This window comes from Dermacentor albipictus, chromosome 2 (assembly GCF_038994185.2).
Source record: "Dermacentor albipictus isolate Rhodes 1998 colony chromosome 2, USDA_Dalb.pri_finalv2, whole genome shotgun sequence".
Taxonomy (NCBI): Eukaryota; Metazoa; Arthropoda; class Arachnida; order Ixodida; family Ixodidae; genus Dermacentor; species Dermacentor albipictus.
In genome coordinates, this window is record NC_091822.1 from 122,511,608 (window position 1) to 122,533,929 (window position 22,322).

The 22,322-nt window shown below is 42.2% G+C and overlaps 1 protein-coding gene and 1 non-coding gene across 5 annotated transcripts in view; both read left to right on the top strand.

Annotated features, from left to right (window-relative positions):
- LOC135910752 (leupaxin-like) overlaps nt 1-22,322 on the top strand; it is an 83,266-nt gene that overhangs the window by 39,284 nt on the left and 21,660 nt on the right. For 3 of the 4 annotated variants that reach the window (XM_065442832.2, XM_065442831.2, XM_065442834.2), the window contains exons 2-4: nt 2,689-2,855; nt 4,198-4,444; nt 17,405-17,582. In XM_065442832.2, coding sequence (XP_065298904.1) covers nt 2,689-2,855; nt 4,198-4,444; nt 17,405-17,582 — 592 coding nt within the window. Of the gene's footprint in view, nt 1-1,458; nt 1,607-2,688; nt 2,856-4,197; nt 4,445-17,404; nt 17,583-22,322 lie in introns of those variants that run through there. The other variant, XM_065442833.1, reaches the window with a different exon arrangement.
- TRNAK-CUU (transfer RNA lysine (anticodon CUU)) lies at nt 6,479-6,554 on the top strand. Its single transcript has one exon. It is a non-coding gene; the product is annotated as a tRNA-Lys (tRNA).

The window sequence follows — 22,322 nt, forward strand, 5'->3', positions numbered from 1 at the left end:
GCGTGCCCCCCAACCTGTTAGACTCTAGTTGGTCGGGATATTTCTTGGGTTTCTCACACACACACACACAAAAAAAAAAAATACAGTACCGCCATTTAGCGGCCGCGGCCACTCAACAGACCTCAAACGGCAGCTGGAAAATGGCTTTTCCTTTTATTTAAACGTTTCCGCGTAACAGAATGATGTTTTCTCGTATAATTGAATTACAGTCCGATGCTATCATGTCTGCAGGTTGCGTCTTAAGTCTTACCTTACGAATTTTCTGACGCACTTGCGCTACGCGGAGGGCCTCCAAGAGGATTATGTTGCACTTCCGCTCACGTGCGTGCGCGCGTGATCTACGTCACTTGTGGGAGTGCTGCTTTTGTAACGTCATCTTTGTCCAACGTCGGTAACAGCTTCGCTGTAGATCCGCTTTCACAGGGCAGAATAAATGCGCAAACTTTATTGATAGGTCGCTTTCTTTTCTCCCTGTAAGTTTCAGCGTTACACGGAGAAAAACAGGCCAACGCCCAGTACGACCAGTACAGCATTAGACGTTAAGCGCGGCACAAGTATCTGCAGTGCCGCAGCATTGAACGGTACCGCCTTCGATTAATCGTGCCAAATGCACGCGATGTTTTCGGTGTATTCATCATCGGTGAAACGCCAATTAAAGTGCACGGAATGTACCGAAATTTAAAATGGTTGGTGCTTCGTGAACCTGCTCTTTAACCGCGTTCGCCGTCATCGTTGGGAAAACCGGCGGACGCGTCCATCGGGTTTGCTCGTTGTGATGAACATGTTCACCTAATTTCTTGGATATCCTAACCCACTGAGCACACTAAGCTGGGGCTGGGTATTGCGTCTGCACAGTCAGTCTTAGAATACCGTTTGTCGCGATATAAACCTACGGGAAAGATCTCATTTCCTAACAGTTCGCAAGCCGAACCTACTTTCCGTGCCTCGTGCTGTAGGTACTTCGGGTTCTGTCTCGGTTTCCGAGCTTGAGTTATATAGTATCACTTAATTTTGTACGCTTGCACAAAGCACCGCTTTAGCACGTCACGTTTGTGCTACATACGCATCACATAAGTTTTGTGATGCATGTGTACTTTATTATTATTATTATTATTATTATTATTATTATTATTATTATTATTATTATTATTATTATTATTATTATTATTATTATTATTAATATTGCGGACGGAGGCGATTATTTGGAGTGCAACGCATACATCATTTGGCTTCCGATCTGCGGGCGCAAACTCTGCCCAGAAGATTCGTAGACTACACATTCGACGCATTTTATTCGTTGTTCACCACGTTACGACCTTCTATTTTCATCTATCCATGTGCCTGCACGGCCGCTCAATGCAGTCTCTCTGACATGACTTTAAAATTGGCGCGATGCGTGCCCGATCGCAACGGCTCCTCACAGATGGCGCCAGCCGTCTCGTCGGCTGGATTTAGCGCTTCTCTGTTTTTGGAGAGGTCCTGTGCTTGGGTGGTTCCCCCTCTTGGTTTTGCGTGTTGTATAACTTTTGAAGGGGTGCAGAAACTTCGACTTTGGCACAGGGGAACGATCGGTTGCGCCGGTATTCTCGCGGAACAGGAGTTTGGGGTAAGTTTCGCTCGCTTCTGGCTACTTTCACGAAGTCGCGCACTTTCGGCGCTGGTAATAAGAGCGGGCGCTACACTGAAAACTGATGCTACCCTATGGGTGCCCGCGCCTCCAGTACTATGTTTTTCTTGCTTGGCGAGAAAACTTATTTTTGCTGAGGCCGACACTCGATACGTTTCCGCTGGACCGACTTTTAAGCCGTTTGTTTACGGCGTCATGCGCTGTATCCGCGCAGAAGGCGCCGGAATTGGGCCATATCGGGCTGAACGATCTTATGACAGCTGCGCGCATCTTGGATTAATTCTTGATTAATGGGGCAGCAGCGACATTTTGTGACTTCATTAGCGTCTTTTGGATATGTGAATGCCCCAAACAAAAAAGAAACAGGCTCAGAACCAGCAGTATGCGTTTGTTGCGCGATTGAGTGGTCCACGCCGACACGCCTTTATTCGGTAGTATCCAGTTATATCTTGCACCAGGGTGACATACGGTGCGGGGGCGGCTTAAAGTTTAGTCTGCCCGGTTTCTCGAGGGGGAAAGTTTATAGTGTGCTGAACGCCCTGTTTATGTGTGTGTTTATGTATACACGGCTGGTGTGAAATGTTTAGTTTCGGTTACGAAATTGGCTTCGCGCGTCGGGTTGGGTTGGCCTTGTATTGTGAAAAGGCGTATTCCGTGGACGGCCGTCTTCAAACGGAAAGGAACGCCGCCTTCTCGTGGAAAGAATGAGTCCGTCTGTTCTGCACATGTTTATGTTCGGCGCGTTCCTTCGTCCGTGAGTCACCGCACAGAGCTTCCTTTCTTCACCCCTCCTCCTCCTTTTCACTCTTTCCCGAATAAATATGTGACAAAAACTTAAGAAGCGGTGTCAAGAGAGTTGTACGCGCTGACAAACTGAACAAGTTCGCGAGCGCATTTATTTATGCGTCAGACACGGGTTATACACATGCATGAGCGTCTCTAGCGCGATTGTGAGGAAATGTCTTTTGCACATATTATAAAATGTGCTACGCGGTGAAGTGAGTGATGTGTCTGAAGAACTCGTTTCATCTTCCTCTTTTTTTTTCTTTTTTCTGATACAGACGCCCTGCTTGCCGATCTGCAGCAGACGACGGCGAGTCTGAGTAACGGCTCGTCGCCTCTGTATTCGAGCATAAACAGGCCAGGAGTTCTCGGGAAAGACCACAACATGAGCCACACCGTTACCACAGAGCGCTACGACTACAAACCCTCATCTGAAAAAACGTCGGTGAGTTTTAGTGCCTTTAGTTTGCAGAATAGAGCTACCTTCAATACTCCGAGCACCTGTGTCGTTCATTGTGTCAGTGATGTACCTCGTACGTGTGTGTGCAACAGATGTAGGAGGGAGCAAGAGAGTATACACAGCTGTGGTTTTGTATAAGATGTTTGTTTTGACATTGTTTGACAATGACATTTTGACAATTTTGACATTGTTTGACAATGACATTGTTTGACAATCATATGAAGGATATACCCTGAAAAGATTGTACATGCCTAGCTATTACTCGTGACATGTTTTGGTAATACACTGCGGGATGTGTTGATTGTTTGGTTGTCCATTAGTTTGCTAGACTGCAGCATTTACTTCCAGTTTAGGTTACCCCACTTGCTGTTAAAATAAAACAATGTGTTTTTGTGCGGTAACTAATTGTGAATACCGGAAGGGCTCATACTGCAAATTAAAGGAACCATTGACATTGCAATTACTTGGATGAGGCAGTTTGGTGTTAGGAGCAATCCTTTCTTTCATATTTTACCCCTCATCCCACTTATGATGCCAGAACAAGGTTGCGGGACCGAATCCCAACCACGGCATCCACATTTCGATGGGGGTGAAATGCGAAAACACTTGTGCACTTAGGTTTAGGTGCGCATTAAAGAACCCTAGGTGATCCAAATTTCTGGAGTCCCCCACTACTGCATGTAATCAGAAAGTGGTTTTGGCACATTAAACCCCATAATTTTTTATGATGCCGCTAAGTAAAGACAGCACAGGCGGTGTTTTTAGAGGTTAAAAGGGCACTACAGATAAATGCTAAATTAAACTGCATTGTGAATTACATTTGTGTGATTGAAAGCAGGTGACATTTATGATGGGAGGAAGTTTGGCTAGCCAGAAAAGATACAGAAACTAAAGAATAGTGACGGTGCTGCCCTAAAGTCCTCTGACCAGCTCACTATAATGTCATAAATGTTTACAGTGTTTACTCCAGTTTTGTTTAGTGTTCATCAGTAAAAAAGGACTACACAGAGGCGCCAGCCACTACACTTGGCAAGCAGCATCAACTTTTCCTGCACAAAACGACCCAAATATGAGGAAATATTTTCGATATCCATGGGTTACCGATGCGCATGAAAAAAAAAAATGTTTTATTCTATTTTCTTTCGCACCATGGATCAAGCTTTTTTCAGCAAATGAATGTTAGTGAAGTTTCGAAAGAACACCAGTCTTAATTAATTTATTATTGCTGTTCTGTGTCTCTTTAATTTATCTGTCATGTTTCCATTAATTTTGAGCATGCAGGCAACCATAGACAGTGCCTCAAACATTGTCACATTTGCACTTCCAGCCCATCTACCAGAACCAGTACATTGTGCGCGAAGTCACAACTACAACTACGAATCGAACCGCGTCGCCGTCGCCGCCGTCGTCGCTGCGCAGCCGGGGCCTGTTGGATGGGGCAGCCAGTCCGCCGACTCCAAGGCGCTCACCCATCTCCAACAATCTTTCGGAGCTGGACAACCTCTTGGAAGACCTCAACACAGCCAAGTTCCCACATGCAGTCACACCTTCGCCTCCGATGTCAAGAAGTAGAGGTAAGTGTCCGAACAAATGCATCTTTATTTGCAGAAGGGTTGAAATCTGGGCCAGTTGGTACATACTTGAACGAAAAAACCAGTCAAAAACACACAAAAAAAGAATTTGAATTTCTAAGTCGGTCCCGATAGAAACGGTGCTTGTCTTTTCATGCTATGTGATAAGTGATGATGCGGTTGCGCATGCTCTGCTGGCCTTGCTGGGACTATAACGATTCTGATAAACCTCAGTTGATAGACCAGTCGTTGTGATGTGAACTTCCCCTCTTGTCCTTTGTGTTTTTGACTGGTTTTTTCGTTCAAGCATCTGTATTTGCAACGTCATGCCTCGATGAGACACTGCATTTTCAACCTACCATGATTAAAATTCAAATAATTAATTATCTGAGTAAGTTCAAGTGAATAACCAAACAATTGCTGGGCTACAAGGTTTTCAATATATTTTTAATGCATGTATATCTGAACTTTTGGTTTACTCAAACTGTCGGCTTACTTGGGCAAAGCATTACCAGCACAGTTGAACGTCGATATGGTGAACATGGTCATAACAAGTTATTTATTATAAAATGAAGTAACTTAAGTATTTGTCTCGCCAATATTAGTGTGTAATGAATATGTGTATGCTTTTAACAAATATAGGATAAAAGGAGCAATGGTATTTTTGCGTCGGATTAAACTTCATTATAGTGTTGTTTGACTGTAACATTTCTCCTGCGACTGAAATATGATGTTTATGCACTGAATGTGATCAAAATATGGCTTACCTACAAAATTTAAGCTTCAATCTCTTCTGATGAAAAAGCAGTCAATGGTTGACAACTAATATCAGAGCATGTGACTACTGTTGTACGACAATTCTTAATTACACATTGTTACACTTTTCCCGCACCTCGGAATTTTGAAAATCACCACACCTTGTTAAAGGACTTAGTCAAACAGTATGTTGAAGTGCAGCATGTTCTTGGGTAGTGTGGCCTTTGCAGTTGTTAGGCAGTTCAAGATGATAGTGGGTCAATGCATAATTTGGGGTCCTGCTATTTATCTTCCAGCCAGCGTTGCAGTGATTTCAGAGAGCGGTGCTTCATGCTGACCATATGCACCACTGAGCTTTGCTCCGAGCTCCCTGTCTGTGGATTTTTGAAAATCACTTTTTGCCAAGGGGTCAACGGTTTCAGTTCAAACCATAGCCACCAAAAAGATTACATCACGTATGTTTACAAATCTGGCAGATCCGTTCACATAAACTGAACTGAAAAGATTCAACTTCACTGGATAAATTTGCTGAGAAAACAAGAGAGAGAGGAGGAAACATATGCTACCGGTTTTGCTATTCTAAAGTGTTGCGACATGTAAAGCAGTGTAGGTTTGGCACAGAATCAATGCTCCATTTCTTATGTGAGGAAATCATGAAAAATACCTGTGCTTTTGTTACTATTTAGTACAAATTGGCCGTACACAGTACAGAATTATTGTGAAGTTACTTGTTTCCTTCCACTAGTCATGGCCACATGTGGCAGATTTAATGCCTGCCTAAGAACTTTCTATTTGACTCTATGTAACAGTTAAAGGTTTTTTTGTTGTTTTTTTTACTGTAGTCGTTCCATCTGTCATATAAAAACTGAACCTACTATAAAACTTTAGTTAAATCTTATTCTGAATGGATGGCACAACCAGTCTACAGATTTGCCCGTTGTGGGGTCTTCGGGTCTCACAGGAGTACCGACCACCGCGGGTTCGAGCTTAGCGAGCCACAGGGCCGCGTCAGCCGTCAGCCTCTAGCGCCGCTGCGCGCGAGCTCAGGCCACAAGGGGCTACCGAGCGACGCACGCAAAAACACAGTATTGCCCTAAAATGAAGGAAACCGTTTATTGTTTCCAACGGCACCCAACACTGCACAAACGCCCGGTCCCGGGACGGCGGGGAACCAAAGGGGTCCCGCACCAAGGGCGAAAAATACAGCTAGGGGCGCCTGTAGCACGTCGCTGCGAGAGCACAGGCTCAAGCTGGGACGCGCCGCTAGGAAAAGTCCCGGCGGCTATGCTACTAGCTCAGTCGGTAGAGCATGAGACTCTTAATCTCAGGGTCGTGGGTTCGGGCCCCACGTTGGGCGCCAGTGTGGGGTCTTCGGGTCTCACAGGAGTACCGACCACCGCGGGTTCGAGCTTAGCGAGCCACAGGGCCGCGTCAGCCGTCAGCCTCTAGCGCCGCTGCGCGCGAGCTCAGGCCACAAGGGGCTACCGAGCGACGCACGCAAAAACACAGTATTGCCCTAAAATGAAGGAAACCGTTTATTGTTTCCAACGGCACCCAACACTGCACAAACGCCCGGTCCCGGGACGGCGGGGAACCAAAGGGGTCCCGCACCAAGGGCGAAAAATACAGCTAGGGGTGCCTGTAGCACGTCGCTGCGAGAGCACAGGCTCAAGCTGGGACGCGCCGCTAGGAAAAGTCCCGGCGGCTATGCTACTAGCTCTGGCGATAACCAATGGGCCAACTCGCGAGAGCTCGGGCAATCTCCTTCGGCTTGGGCCTCCGATAAGTGCGGCTCGGCGTGGTACGACCTCGCGCGAGCACTAGGCACCCGTTCTTCGGCTTAGCGTCGGGATAGGAAACAACACGAGGTACGCGCTCCCCGCACGGGCAAAGGCGCCGTGCGTGAGCTCAATCCTAGTCACAAAGGTGTCGGCGGACGAGAGAGAGCATCGTACGTACCGGGTGCTGTCCCAAAGGAGAAGAGAGCTGCTACCGTCACGGCAGTAGCCACCAGGGGCCACTCCCGTGACGTCACCAGCTCCGCCCTCACCCACGATCCATGGCGAGTGGAGCGCCACCGCTAAAACTGGTTCGGAGCAAGAACGGCATGGCTTAGGATTACAGACATGGGTGAAATTCGCCAGCGCAATGGCGCGTCGAATCCCCCAAATCCCCACACCGTTCACAAAATAATTAGGTCATGGTCAGGGGATGCATTGACAGTCAGGGGATGCATTGACAGCCAGGCAAGCGTACGGCACCTAAGCATGGTATGGCACCTAAGGGTATGTTTGGTATGTATGGTATGGCACCATGGCACCTAATGGTATGTTTCAATGATATGTAGAAATCAAGCACACTTCTGGAACTATGAATTCATTCTTCTCATTTGACAGTTTTCTGAGGTAATCTGCATTCAGAAAAACTGTAATTTTCACAAAATTCAGTTAAATTTAGGCTGATTTTAGGCCAGAGTTCTGGCAGGGATGCTGCTGTGGGCTTCAGTCTTCTATTTTAGCTTGTTTCATAAAAATCATTATAAAGCGGAAGGTATAGGCACACTTTAAGACAGAAAAAAAAGGTAGTGTCATTTGAAGGATTGTTTTCTTTGAGACAATAAAATACCGAGAAGTAACTTTGCACTGTAGGCCCTGCTGAGACAATGTAAAGCATCCTATAATATATAAATGATAATTTTCTCAAGCAAGCATGGTGATTTAACATTTGTACTGGCTTGGCCATAACTTCTCTAAATTTTCACCAAAGGTATGGGCTTACATTAACACTGTAAATTTGCCTTTTAATTTTCATTAAAATGTGGCCAGCACTTCAACATCAATTTTTTTTTGGCGCCATTTCCTCTCATAACAGCAACACTGGGGTTATGTTACAGTATCTGGTTATATATATATTTTTTTCAATTCGCTTCAATCATTGCATATATGTGGTATAGTTAATGTGCCTTTATAGTTTGTTTAATATAAAGCGAAAGTTTTAGGCACACTTTAAGACTGAAAAAATAAAGGTAGTGTCATTTGAAGGATTGTTTTCTTTATCAACTACCTCCAGGGCTAGTTCACCGTGCGGTTGAATAGGCGCCCCACGGAGAGACGCCAAGTACAGCTGCATGTAATCACGGTTTAACCGGTAGTGGGTTCACAATATACACCGCAAGGTGATTGAACCCACCTCCTCTCATATTCGAAGGGACAATGCTGCTGCGAAGGGACAATACGCCCTGCTGAGACAATGTAAAGCATCCTATAATTTTTAAATGATAGTTTTCCCGAGCAAACATGGCACTATATTGCACACTTGTATTGGCCTTGTCATAACTTCTTTAAATTTTGACCAAAGGTAATGAAATAAGGCCCATGGGCTTATATTATGACTGTAAATTTGCCTTTTAAATTTCATTAAAATCTGGCGCTTCAATATCTTTCTTTCTTTTTTTTTTGCACCATGTCCCCTCATAACAGCAGCACTAGGGTTCTGTTACAGTATCTGGTTATATATACAGGGTCCATTATGAAAGTAATGCACATGATTTTATTATGACACGACCATCCATGGTAGCGTGGTAAAACCGGTCGGGAAATGTGGCGAGGGCTCTGCCCTGCCAACGCAGCCGGTCGGCAGTGTGAGCGCAAGTTCCACACAAAGCTTGTGTCAAAAGTGTTGACGGAAGATCAGAAAGAACGAGTTTTTCACTGTCAAGAATTGTTCGATTTGATTCAATATGAGCCGGACCTTCTTGATTCTGTCGTAGCCGGAGACGAATCCTGGATGTTCGAGTACATCCCAGAATCGAAAAGGCAGAGGCAGCGAGTGGCACACAAAATCATCCCCCCACCCCAAGAAAGCGCGAATAAGCAAGTCTAGCATAAAAACGATGCTCATTGTCTTCTTTGACGCCCAAGGAATCGTCCATTTTGAGTTTATGCCGCAGATAGAAATTGTCAGCTCGGCCTTTTACCTGGAGGTGCTCAAGAGATTGAAATGCCAGGTCGTGCGCATGAGGGCTGACATCAAAGACACGGCCAAGCTCTATCATGACAATGCCCCCAGCCACACGTCCTTCATTGTTACCACCGTTAGCAACACCCCGGTAGTCCCCCATACACCTTACACTCCTGAATTGGCTCCGTGCGACTTTTTTTGTTTCCCCAGCTGAAGACAGCGCTGAGAGGAAAGCATTCGGAGACCGTGGAAAACTTCCAAAAGCGTTTTACAGCGTTCCTCAGAGACATTCCCGTCGAGGAATTTCAGGGTGCCTTCCAGGTGTGGCGGACACTTCTCCGCAAGTGTATTGATGCAGGGGGAGAGTATTTTGAAGAATTTTAACCATTTGTACAGGTGCGGTCAATAAATCTATTTCTCCCAGAAAATGCACATTACTTTACTTTCATAATGGACCCTGTATATATATTTTTCAATTTGTTTCAGTTCCTGCATATATGTGGTATAGTTAACGTGCCTTTATAGCTTGCTGTAGTAAATAAGTAGTGTTATTTACAAGACCGATGACCATTTTCTCTTGAGCATCTCTTGCTTCCATCCCATCGACATCCTGTTGATAGTTTTCTCAACTTGGCTCGAGCCAGAACTGCTTACATTGAAGCATAAGATTTCTATGATTGAGAAGAATGCGGAAAACAGGAGGGCTCTGTTTTTTTTTTTTTTCAATACTAACCATATGAAGCCAGTAGACAATGAAAACAAGGGAAATGTGGGATGAAATTAGCTGTACCTTTAATTTAAGTGTAGAAATAGTAAGGAAAAGGAGAGTAGAAGTGGGAAAAAAAAACCTTGCCTCCAGTGGGAGCATTGCCTGTGATGCTGTACCATTTGAGCCAACTACGGGGATGACTGTCTGTCCTCCTATCACTCTTCTTGGGTATCGTACACATTCCCATGTTCCAAGAAATTGGCTAATTCAAGAAAGTGGCTGAGATAGCCATATGCTGTAAAATCTCTAGAGTGTAATTCATTCAAAAAGATTTGCGTATTATATCCCTTGAAGATATCTTTTTGTGACATGGCATACTCACCACATGACAGTTGGTTTCATATGCTACAATTTGAATGGTGCTTATTGCTCGCAGTTCACTTTGTGAGGTTCAGAAATTTTAATTATTGTTGTTATTATTTCATTGGTATCAGTGCTCTGCTTTCGTGGAAAACTTAAGCTAACTCGTGGCCCCTTAATAACATATCTTAAAGTATTCATTTCTCAGGTGTTAAATACGCAACAGCAGTAAAACTCCTGTTTGCATAACAAAAAATAGGGCGCTGACATCGGTCGGTTATCAAGAAGCACAAAAAGTTAGCCTATTTTATGTAATGACAGCAAACCCTTTAGATTAGATAATGTAGTGTGATGAAATATTTTCAGTATCTTTCTTCACTCATTAGCAGTTAGAGTCAGGCAGTAAGACATAAGACACAAATTGATAATGGCAATCATGTTTTAAGAAACTTGTTTGTGTACTGTTAGTGTTACAGAGTTTTCTGATATTTTTACAATACTAACAGAGATCAGCTTAGAGCAGTTTTGTTTCACACACAGTGCTGCCACCGTAATTGATGCCAAAGAACAAGTTTACCAGCTTAAATAAAGCAAGCCAAGCTGAGTGCCATTAGCATACCTGTGAAATTCAGTCTCCTCGTGCCTTGATGCAGTGCACTTCCGCGAGGTGCAGTTTTAAAGACTATGCAGAATTTTTCTAAAAATTGCCTGTGGCTGATAACAATGCATTGAGGCACAAAAGCAAATTGGATGTCCATGCATATTGCAGAGGACTTTGGGAATGAATATCTCAGAACTGCTGGCATCTGAAAAATCATACCTAGTCGACACACTTGTAAACTCACTGGCTACCAACCTGGAGTAGCATGTCACGCGAACAGCCAGGCTAACATCTTCAGCGCATCATTAAAGCTTGTTTCTCTCTCACTGGCTACAATTTCGAATTGCAATTTGTACCATTAAGTAAACAAATTAAAAACTGAATTAGCTTTTGTTAATTGGTTGATTATACATATAGATTTCTTGCAAAAGTAATGTCCACCTCTTCACATAATCCAGCTCAAGGACTAGAATTATGCTATCTGCCACAGGCAATTCTTTTTTAAATTCTGTATAGTAAGAAAATAAACACCCAGTATATTGGTACACTGTGTGGCAAAGCCAAAGAAGAGAATAAAGGGTGGTGGAAGTAGTAGGCTGTTGCCGACTTCCTGAGCTACCATAAGCAAGAATAAAGAAACACGAACTGAACATTGGCATATGGAAACAGGCACATATACACACTAAGTATGCTACTTCCAAATGTTTATTCATGTGACCCTTTGACTACTTTAACCTCCTCAGACACGCCAAAACTGTAGTAGAACAATACCTTTCTTTTAAAGTCAGTTCATATTGATAGCCAGTCTTCTACAAACCTGGAAGAACTGCTTTCTTGATTAGGTGGTACAGGTTATGTATTCAGAGCAGCAGTTCTGTGTACGTGGACCAAGAGACTATGTGTCCCATTTGTTCAGATAAAATTGTCTTTCTTTGCATAAACACATAGGCAGAGGCTTAACATCATATGGTGGTTTGTTGCCTTCGCTTTTCTTCCTGGGTTTCTGCATCATCTGTTGGCACTTGAAACGTACTACACATTAATTTTTTGCCATCTGTGAGGTTGCACACAGAGTATCGATTTTCTCAAATATCGGTGACAGCAAGGTATATATATATATATATATATATATGATATGTGTGTGTGTGTTTTCATTGCATTCAAAACGGCAAGAAACCAGTAGTGTAAGTGTTCACAACACTACTGACCACAACACAACAGCGCTGTGTGCATCCCCTTCCGTCCCTGCCTGACGTTGCACTGTTGTGAATTGAAGAGGATCAACAAGCTCAAATACTGACGTCATCTACTTTATGCCCCACAGACATCAGGGTAATCGGAGTATATCATTGCGCAGAACTAGAAGACATTAGATGCTACAAATTGTCATCAACATCACACATTCTGGCGGAACCCCAAGGAAAGCAAGTTCAGTGCGATAGAAGGCACACTCATACACTTGGTCTTTGCGGAGTACCACCATGCCAGAACTGTTGTTGTCGCACAACTTTATTGAGCCAAAGGACCATGCCCAAACTGCCAGCCCTGTGAGCTATCTTCCTTTCTGCTACTTCTTCACCATATAAATGTTTAGGTGGGGTCAAACGTAAAAACGCCTGTGCACCATGCATCGGGTGCACGGTGCAGGACCCCAGGTGGCCAAAATTAATCCTGAGTTCCCCACCACCGAGTGCCTCATAATCATATCTTTGTTTTGGCACATAAAACCCCAAAATTTAATTTTTTTAAACTATACAAATAAGCCACTTTCATCTGTATAAACTTTTGGTTGATCTGATAAAATTATTATCTTGATGATTGCTGGCTTATGGCATAGTACAAAATAAACAACTTATGAATGTAACCTTGCATGGTGCAGGAGGTCCAGTAGGGCTCTATAATCAGTCATCTTGACTATACTTGCTGAAATCAACATGCTAGTCACAACTATGGTTGATTTGTTCAGTATCTGTCACGATACCTCTTTCCATTTCATTTGTAATACATGTAGTCAGGTGGGTTTATACAGAAAAACCCCCTTACTCATATAGGAGTTGTGGCAGGGGATTGTGTTGTAAACATCAGGAAAAAATATGGAATGAGTTAATTCAAAGTAATAACTAAAAGTAATAACTAAAATAATTTTTAAAAAAGCACACAGAAACGTTGTAGCATATTAGCGGATACATTAGGTGAAAATGTATATACAGCATAAAAGTGTTTTGCAAATAATCAATGTACAAATAAATGTGAAGGTACAACAGTGAAAAACAATCTTAAATATCTATACAGGCATACAAGGGGCTATTGTGGCTGCAGCATATGCTGATACAGTGCAGATGTGAAATGAGTGTGAGTAGATATGTTCTTGACGTTTTGAGGAAGGGAGTTCCACAGTTAAGTAGCCTGAAATATAAATTAATAGTCTGTTTGTATGGGTAGGACATGTACATAGTTGGTTAGGTGCTGATCTGATTGTGTGGGAAACATTCCAGTATTCAAACCCAATGCCTAGAAATATGTAAAAAGGTATGTGTAACGATAAACTTAACAAGTCAGCGTAACTTCAAAACCGTTGATAATTTGGAACATGTCCGTGCCATCCAGGAGTGTCTTCTCCAAGTCCCACCAACAGTTAAACGCTACGCCTCATAGAAGACGAAGGTGCTGAGTAACAACAATCATGTGCACAAGGTGTTCGTATGTTACAAAATGACAGACTTGCGGGCTAGTTAGTATGGCATTATTTATGCAGTAGCGCAAAGAGTACACAGACGGTGAAAGAAGCAGACGGGACACAGTGCTGCGTCTCGTCTGTTTCTTTCGCCATCCGTGTGCTTTTTGCTCTGCCGTGTATAAATAGTGTGTTACAACAACACCCTACCCCTGAGCGCGCAAATCAAATGAGCTTTCAGTGTCGCCGCTGAAGTCTTCGCTACAAAAATGAGCCTAAATGACCGACAAGAGTTTTGCAAATCAATTGTCAGAGTAGGTAAGCAATGTGTGATGGACTGCAGAGGACACACTGAAGGTGTCAGGCCAGCTCGTCCTTTCCACTGTATCTGTGCAACGTTAATCAAAGTGGGAGGAAAGTAACATAGAAATAATCAATTACTTTTGAGTAATTCCTCAGTTACTTTTGCAGGCCATAATTACTAAGTGTAATCAATTACATTTTGGGATGAAGTAATTGTAATTGGTTACTTTTTTCTGTAATATGTACAAGTCTGATTAAGACAGACGCTGCTTCCAATTTCTTGATCAAAATATCAAAAGTATTGGCCTGTATATAGGTATGGGTGCCGGTCAGCACCTTTGGTTAGATTAGCCAGAGTCGAATCAACAAGGTATAGTCTATGAACGCTTCATTTTATACCTGTGTAGTTGTGTGTGATTTTTCAAACCTGTCCACGAGTGTGCCAAGGAGAGTTCAAAATATTGTGACTTTATTTATGACATCTTCACACACGACAGCTCTTCAGCTTCCCAATCTTACTGGTCATCTGCTGCGACTAATGTGGCAGTGCTATTTGTTCCACTTGTCCCTAGCAGTGTCATTCCACATCTCTCTAAAGTGCGTATCGCGGGTGTGCAGCTAAAAATAATTTTGGCACCAGCACATGTTGTCTTTCTTTTCATGCAAAGGTGCACTGTTTATAACGTCTAGCATCTGCTGAGTTGAAACGCTGAGTGCCTTGGCACCAACCGCACGGTCAGGGACACATGACCAAGTGTTGGGCAAGAGTTGACATCGTCCTCTCTGCGACGGCTCATACATCGTGGAACTTCTGCGAACGTCTGCGCAGTTCTTGATTTAAAAAACAAACTGGCGAGGATCGATGTTGATAACAATAACATGGGGATTTCCTGTTGGTAAGGTCACAAGCTAAAGTGATACTGACACATATCTTCAAAGTTATAGAAGCTGTATCCAATGCTTCTCGCACCTAGCAGGTTGGCACTTGGCAAATATAAATGTTGGAAAGCTCTTATGAGGTACTTTAGTTTGATTGTAAAATTGGTCTCGAAATGCCAGACCTGGCATCACTGACATATTGTATATTGATATTGCTCATAAATGTTTACAAGATGCATTTCGTCTGGCTTCATATGCAATGGCCAGCCACCATGACCGCATCAATGAATCTTACATTGCTGTGTATCACCAGTGTATAAGTATATCAGCCATTGTATCATGATATCATGACACATCCACTTCCTTGGTACTATCACTGAAGCTGGTTTGCAGAAACAGACCCATATTATATAGGTAATTTATTTAGAGTGTTCTGATGCTTTCCAGTATTCATTTCAGAGTTGAGAGGGTTTGTGTTCTCATTATGAACAACAATAGAATTGACCGGTCGAAAGCGCCATGTCAGTGCTCTTTTAGGCAATACAAAGCTTGACAGAGCATCGTAGCACTTTGCAAAGATAGCTAATGCAAGAATTTAATGTTGCTTGAGGCACCGCGAAACCTATTCGTTATGAAGTCTTTCTAGCAGTTCCACCAAGCTAATATATAGGCCATTGGTGTTAACACAATGTTCCTGCATCGCAATGAAATGCCTTGCAGTAATTAATTTGACAAAGTGATTGTGTTAGATGTTTGGACCAGTGTTATACAAAAGTGGTTCGTATTGTGTATACTGGACGCATATTATTTGCATCTCCTAGGGCTTGCAAATTTTTCCTTAAATAATCACATGTGGAAGTTGCCTGGTGATGTTTGAAACACGGTCCAAAATCACATAATGGCTTACTACACAAACAAATGTAAGCTTCTGGTACAAGCAGCATAAATAAGTATGTAAATAGATATATGCAACATCCAATCGCATTTGCTGTGGCTACATCAGTGGCAACATCAGTGGCACTATTTTGGAGGGCAACCACCTGCATATGTAGTAGTATGATTTTATTTTATTTATTGACACTGCAATCCCAGGAAGGGATTTTCGCGAGGTGGGCGTACAGATACAAGCACGGATCAAATATTTATAAAAAAAGAAAGCCAGAAATAAATAAAGGCCGCAAATGATTAGTAAACATGGATCAGCATTGGAGACAAAAAAAGTTCAATGATGGCAGTGCAACATAGGAGTAGACATAGCAGTATAGTAATGTTTATGTCATATCTTAATTATTCAAGAATACATCAAATATTTAGTGACTAGATTAATACAAAATGTAAGGGGCATAAAGTTGGTAACAATAAGAAATTAGTAACTATATGGGTAGCAGGGAAATTTTTGTCCCAATGATTGCCCCAAGGTAGGCATCTGTGACTAATTGTGCATTATGAAGTTCTCTAAGCAGCTGTTTTTGGCTGGTTTGGAAGCCAGTATGTTGGGAATGATTGAAACACATGTTCCAATTGTTTGAAATTAGCATTTTAAAGATTACTTGGAAATGTATCATGCCAACCAAATGTATACTTATCCAACCTTACTAACATATTGAGTTATCCTAATTCGAACTACCATGAGTATGCTGTATTTTCTTATTTTCACTGAGTGCTTGGGCACTACATGGATGTAAAAAGATAGGAGCTCTTATATTAATGTTGTGATACAAGTGTGTGAGCAAATATTACATCATCTGGACTGTTCTACTCAACCACAGGGGGGTTTGGGATTGACGGAACACTGTTGGAGGCATTACATATGATACCTACTGTCAACACATGAAGTAGTACATCTGTCTCTACAGTGGTAATAATGGAGGCAATGCCTATTGACATGCATGGATTAATAGTGCGAAACTTGAAGGTGAGAGTAAGTGACACCTTATGCCAAATAACATCGTCCTACCTTTCGAACTGCGCAGGAAAGGTACAGCTGAGGCAGCATGGAAATAAAGGCACAAGTATTATGTGACAAATGAAATAGAAAGCATAGTGTGGTTCCTAGAATGACATCATGAACCGTATTCCCAATATAGTGATGTTTGTGTTAGTCACCTATCAACAAGGGTTTCATAAAAATTGCCCTCAGTCCGGATGGTTCTGAAATCGTTAGCCAAGCCTATGTTGCTGAGCCATTGCCTTGTTTGTGTAAGGAAGCATTCTGTTAGTCACGCTTTATTTTCAGCTTATCTTCCTTTTTTTTCTTTTTTAATGCAAAAGCATCAAATGGCTCATTGAGTGAAAAATCCAGCCCTCTGTAGCAGCGAAATGATGCCTGAATTGCCACTGGCTGCGATGCCACGCCATGAGCTTGCCTCGACGGAGCAGAGCAGGTGAAAGGGAACACATGCTGCTGCAGTGTTGTGTGAGGGGAGAGGATGTCACCGCGATGCTGTCACCCTCACTCTCGCTTGCAGAAGCCTGTGTCATCCGTGCATTCCTTGTCCGCGCAACCTCTCGCCTGCGTTCAAACTGTGCCTCAGTAAGGCCAAATCAAAACACAGCAACAGTCTTTCAACACGCTGGCTTGCCCGCAACGAGTTCATAGCACAAAGTACCGCTCAGCGGCATTCAGTTGGACGTTAATGCTTTTGCATTCACAAGTCAGAAGTGCTTAGCAGAAGTGCTTAGGTGTCTATGTTTTTTTGTCTGTCTTTTCTGACTTTGCAGTCACTGAGGTCACCACAACTCGTGAGGTCTCACATGTGCCAAATGGGAGGTCCCTCTCACCATCATCGCCAGTGCGGTATCGGCCACCCTCATCACCACGTTCTTATGAGATGGAACCTGCGATGGAGAACCTACTCGACGACCTTCAAAACGCCGTTCCGCAGCCAAGTCGAGGAGTGTGAGTCGAACGCATCAAGTTTTTCGCGATTTTTGTTGTTCAAGAGAAAGCTGACTATATTCAGAAAGTAGGCATAGGTTCCAGATAGCTTTTCTGTTTATAACCACCTTACCCATCTCACTTTTTATAGAAAACACCTTCCTTTGGCTACGTTGCCTGTTCTCATGGTCAGTGGTCGGTGGTTGGCACTTTCACTGACGATACAAAGGGCACGTGCTCTCATGTAAACGAGTTGCGGGGAACGTCCGTCACCAACAGTAAATATATCAGATTAAGAAGTCTTCAATGCGAACATAGTTGTCACAAACATGAGTTCTACATATGGCATTTGCATCACTAAATATTTAATGTGAGCGCAACACATGACTGACTTTCTACTTCATCTCCACATGTCATCATCCATTGTACATCTTCTTCATCTGTATATATCATGACCAGCAGCACAGCTTGATCCTCGTGGTAGTAGCACAAGCTCGGCTGGAATAAAGCAGTTCCTTACAAGTGGTGGACGGTGCTTTTCATTCCCCAAGACCTCTCGCACATTCTCACTGGAGCTCTGCTCGGGTCGCTACATAACACCACCAGCCATGCTCGCTTCATCGAATCCAGGCACGTTCGAGGCCACTGCTCCACTGCAGTCTTTGCCTTCGGTCGTGACCATCAACAGCCGCCAGCGCGACCCCAAGTCTTCGCTGGTCTTCGCAGGGATGACGCAGAGGACTGGCTCCAAACTACGACTTCGTAAGCGACTTCAACAAGTGGGACAGTTCACAAAAATTACGGAACGTCCCATTCTACCTATCCAATGTTGCAAAAACCTGGTTTTGGAACCATGAGCGAGATCTTTCACGCAACAGCTTTTCGCAACAATATTTTGGCAAATTTCATCAAAAGGTCCAAGGCTATTCTGGAGGTTCTGAAGATGGGCAATGATGACAGTGGTGACAGGATGGTGACAGGATGACGCATTTGTAACGTCATAGTATGTGTAAGCAAATAGCCGGGTATCTTGACACACAATTCTGTGCGAAAGCTTTGAGGAATTTGAAGGTTTAGATGCTGTGGGGAAGCACTTGGAAAGGATTGCCTTCCTCTTCTGCGAAGGACGACTCTGACACAGCTACAGAAGTACTGGTTAACGGCTCTGTTCCCTATGTAATTACTTAGTGAAGCAATAAATGTTACCTAAGTGTCTTCACTGCAACGAACACATGCCTTCAAGCACATACTTTCTTCAATAAGATGAATAGCTTCCTAAAAGTGTTTAACTATTCGCTTACATTGACAATCATTGCCGATGGTTCATGCACAATTTTTTTTCTTGTCTGTATTATGTACCAACGCATGGCAAATGGTCAGTACAGGTTCAGGCATTTTCAAGGAGGATGACATTGTAGCTTGGGCATCCTGTGCTCATTAGTTGTCTTCTGGGCAGAAACATTGGTTTTACATTCTCGGGCAAAAAAAATTAAAAATGTGTGCGCGATAGCATAGCAACCGTGCGAGAGAGGCTGGAACAAACAGAATCAGACTGCAAATCCCAGGACATCTTTTTGTTAAAAAGCGTACCAAGACATTGTATTGAGAAAAAGTGCCAAATCAAGGCTGACTTCCTTGTTTTTAGCTCTAAATAAAACTGCATTTGTTGTAGAGGTATTTATAGAGAGCGAATTGCACAAACTCCAGGCATACAGTTTCATGAGTATGTTATTTGCTCTGGTTTGAATTTCGAATAAATCTGATCCTAAAATAAAAGAAGCTAGTATCATTGGCATAAGCTATAAATGAGGTATTTTAATCTATTTTCACTGCGTAATTAATATGGACATTAAAAAGTAGAAGCCCTAGGATGCTTCCCTGTGGTACTCTGCTGTTCAGGGATCGAATGCTTGATTTGTAGTCATTCAATTTTACCGGCTTCTGGTGATGATTCGAGTAACCTTGCATAAGTTTAATAAATGCTCCATGGAATCCATAGCGCTCAAGCTTCTTCAAAAGTGTGGTATGATTAATTTGACAAAAGACTTTTGAATAGTCGATAAATATTCCAGCTGCATACATTTGATGCTCGAAACTGTCTAATATGATTTCTTTTTGAAGAAATAACGTGGACTCCGTGGAATGTTTCTTGCTGAAACAAAATTGAAATGGCATATAATGATGCTATGGTGACTCAAAAAGCTATTCATTCTTATGTGTAGTATTAGCTTTTCAATGCCCTTAGAAAAAATGGGCAGTATGGAAATAGGCCTGTAGTTCGATACATTAATTTTGTCACTGCCTTTCAAAATAATAGTAACTTTAGCGCCATAAAAATCAGTTGTCAGTCCCTTGGACACTGCTTGAGCCAGTGGTACTGCCTTTGTATTATAGCACTGTTATGTATGCATGACAAAACAGATCTTTCTTCAACAACTTCAATCACTAATGTTACTTTTGTCGAGGCTAGATTATGTGAATTCAGCATAAATTATAAATATATAGTCAAGACAGCCAGAAGACCACAGGGAAAAAGCAGGACTTTACTCTTGTTGAAGTCTAGTAAAGCCGTGTTTTTCATGTCTGCTTCTAGTCTGCCTCTTTTACTGTCAGATCCTTTGATACAATGCTTCACTGATATATATATATATATATATATATATATATATATATATATATATATATATATATATATATATATATATATTCATTTAGATACCCTAAAGGCCCTTACGAGCATTACACGGGGGGGGGGGGGGGGTAACAACAGGATATTTCAAACACAATTAGGGGGGAAAGGCAATGTAGAACACCGTGGTAAAGATCACCGAATACAACAAGAAGAAAATATAAAAAAACGAAAAAAAGGAAAGAAAGAAATGCATACATGATGGGAAAAAGAACACTCGGTACAAAGCATGTAGATACACTTGCAATGTGTCAAAGGCACAAAATTCAGTTTTTACTCAACATGCGTAAAACTGCACCTCAAATGTCTTAAAAATGAGTCATGATCAGGTATAGAAGTAATTTCTTTTGGCAGCTTGTTCCAGTGATAAATCGCAAGAAAGAGCGGTGATAGTCGAAGGAGATTCGTACGTGCAAACATGGGACGCACTTTGAAAGGATGGTCGAGGCGCGGAAAATGTTTTTGTGGGCGTTTGATATGGGATGTCGTAAAGGATGACGGGGTATGATATAATCTGTGGAAGTAGGAAAGCAGTGCTAACAGTCGTCGTGTTTCTCGAGAGGGCAATTGGAGGGTATCTTTGATAGCAGTGATGCTGGATGTTCTAGAGTAGATTTTAGTGATGAAACGCGCTGCTTTATTTTGTAAAGATTCAAGCTTGTTTATTAGGTAAGTCTGATTTGGATTCCATATTATGGAAGTGTATTCAATCTTTGAGCGTGCTAGAGCTGTGTAAGCTAATAATTTAGTTGCCTGATTTGCTAAATAAAAATTTCGCCTGATGAATCCAAGTGTTTTATTTGCTTTTGAAATTATTTCATCAATGTGATCATTTCACGTAAGGTTTGAAGTTAAATGGACGCCCAAGTATTTTAATGTAGGCACATTCTCAATGCATATGCTCATAAAGTATGAACTTAAGTGAACGTTACTGGCTCTAGTAAATGTCATTGTTTTTGTTTTAGAAACGCTAATTTCCATTTGCCATTGCTCGCACCAAAGCGAAATTTTGTTTAGGTCGGCCTGTAAAATATTGGTATCTTCAGAGGCGATAATTCGTCTGTAAAGAACACATTCATCTGCAAACAACCGAACTGTTGAGGTCAGGTTGTTACTGATGTCATAAATGTAATTTAAGAATAAGATTGGTCCAAGTACAGAGCCCTGAGGGACGCCAAATTTAACTTATGCTAAAGCGGAAAACTGATCATTTACGGAAACAAATTGGTAGCGATTGGTTAAAAAACTTCCAATTAACAATTTTACCATGTATGTTAAGCTAGCTAAGCTTCATCATTAAGTGAGAATGGGCAACTTTATCGAATGCTTTCTTGAAGTTGCTAAATATGGCATCGATTTTTATGGAATCGTAAACAGCTCCATGAAGATCAGTTATAAGTTCAAATAGTTGTGTTTCACAAGAGCGTCCTTGCTGAAATCCATGCTGATTATTAGAAAAAGAGTTATGTTCAGATAAATATTTCATAACTGCGGAAGGTATGATATGCTCAAGTAATTTACCTGGAATACTAGTCAAGGATATAGGTCTATAGTTTGAGGGCACTGATCGGTCACCTGATTTGAAAATGGGAGTGATGCGACCGATCTTGCGGTCATCTGGTACAATTCCTGTATCTATTGATTGCTGGAAAAGGGCCGTTAACACTGGAGATATTATAGATATAGATATTGTAGATATTGCGTGCATATGTGTGTGTGCATGTGTGTGTGTGTGTATTCTAGTGAGTGTCTGATGAATAATTCAGTGAATTAATATTTATTGAGTGGGTAGTGTACTGTTGACAAGAAGCTGAAAACAAGAACTGTGGTATAGGTATAGGTGGTATAGGCAAAGCAAAATTTTACTAGTTTGTTGTTTAAACTTGTCATATAGTGAGCAAAATAAGAAAAGCACCTGCAAAAACAGCGCATGGGAATAGCATTGTAATCTTTAGCCAGCCTTACACATGGAAATACACGTTCTAGGTGCACGCATCATCCACGAGCGAAACACTAAAATGTCTGTAAATAGCAGCCTGGTCTTTAAAGAAATTGCTGTTTTCTGGTTCATG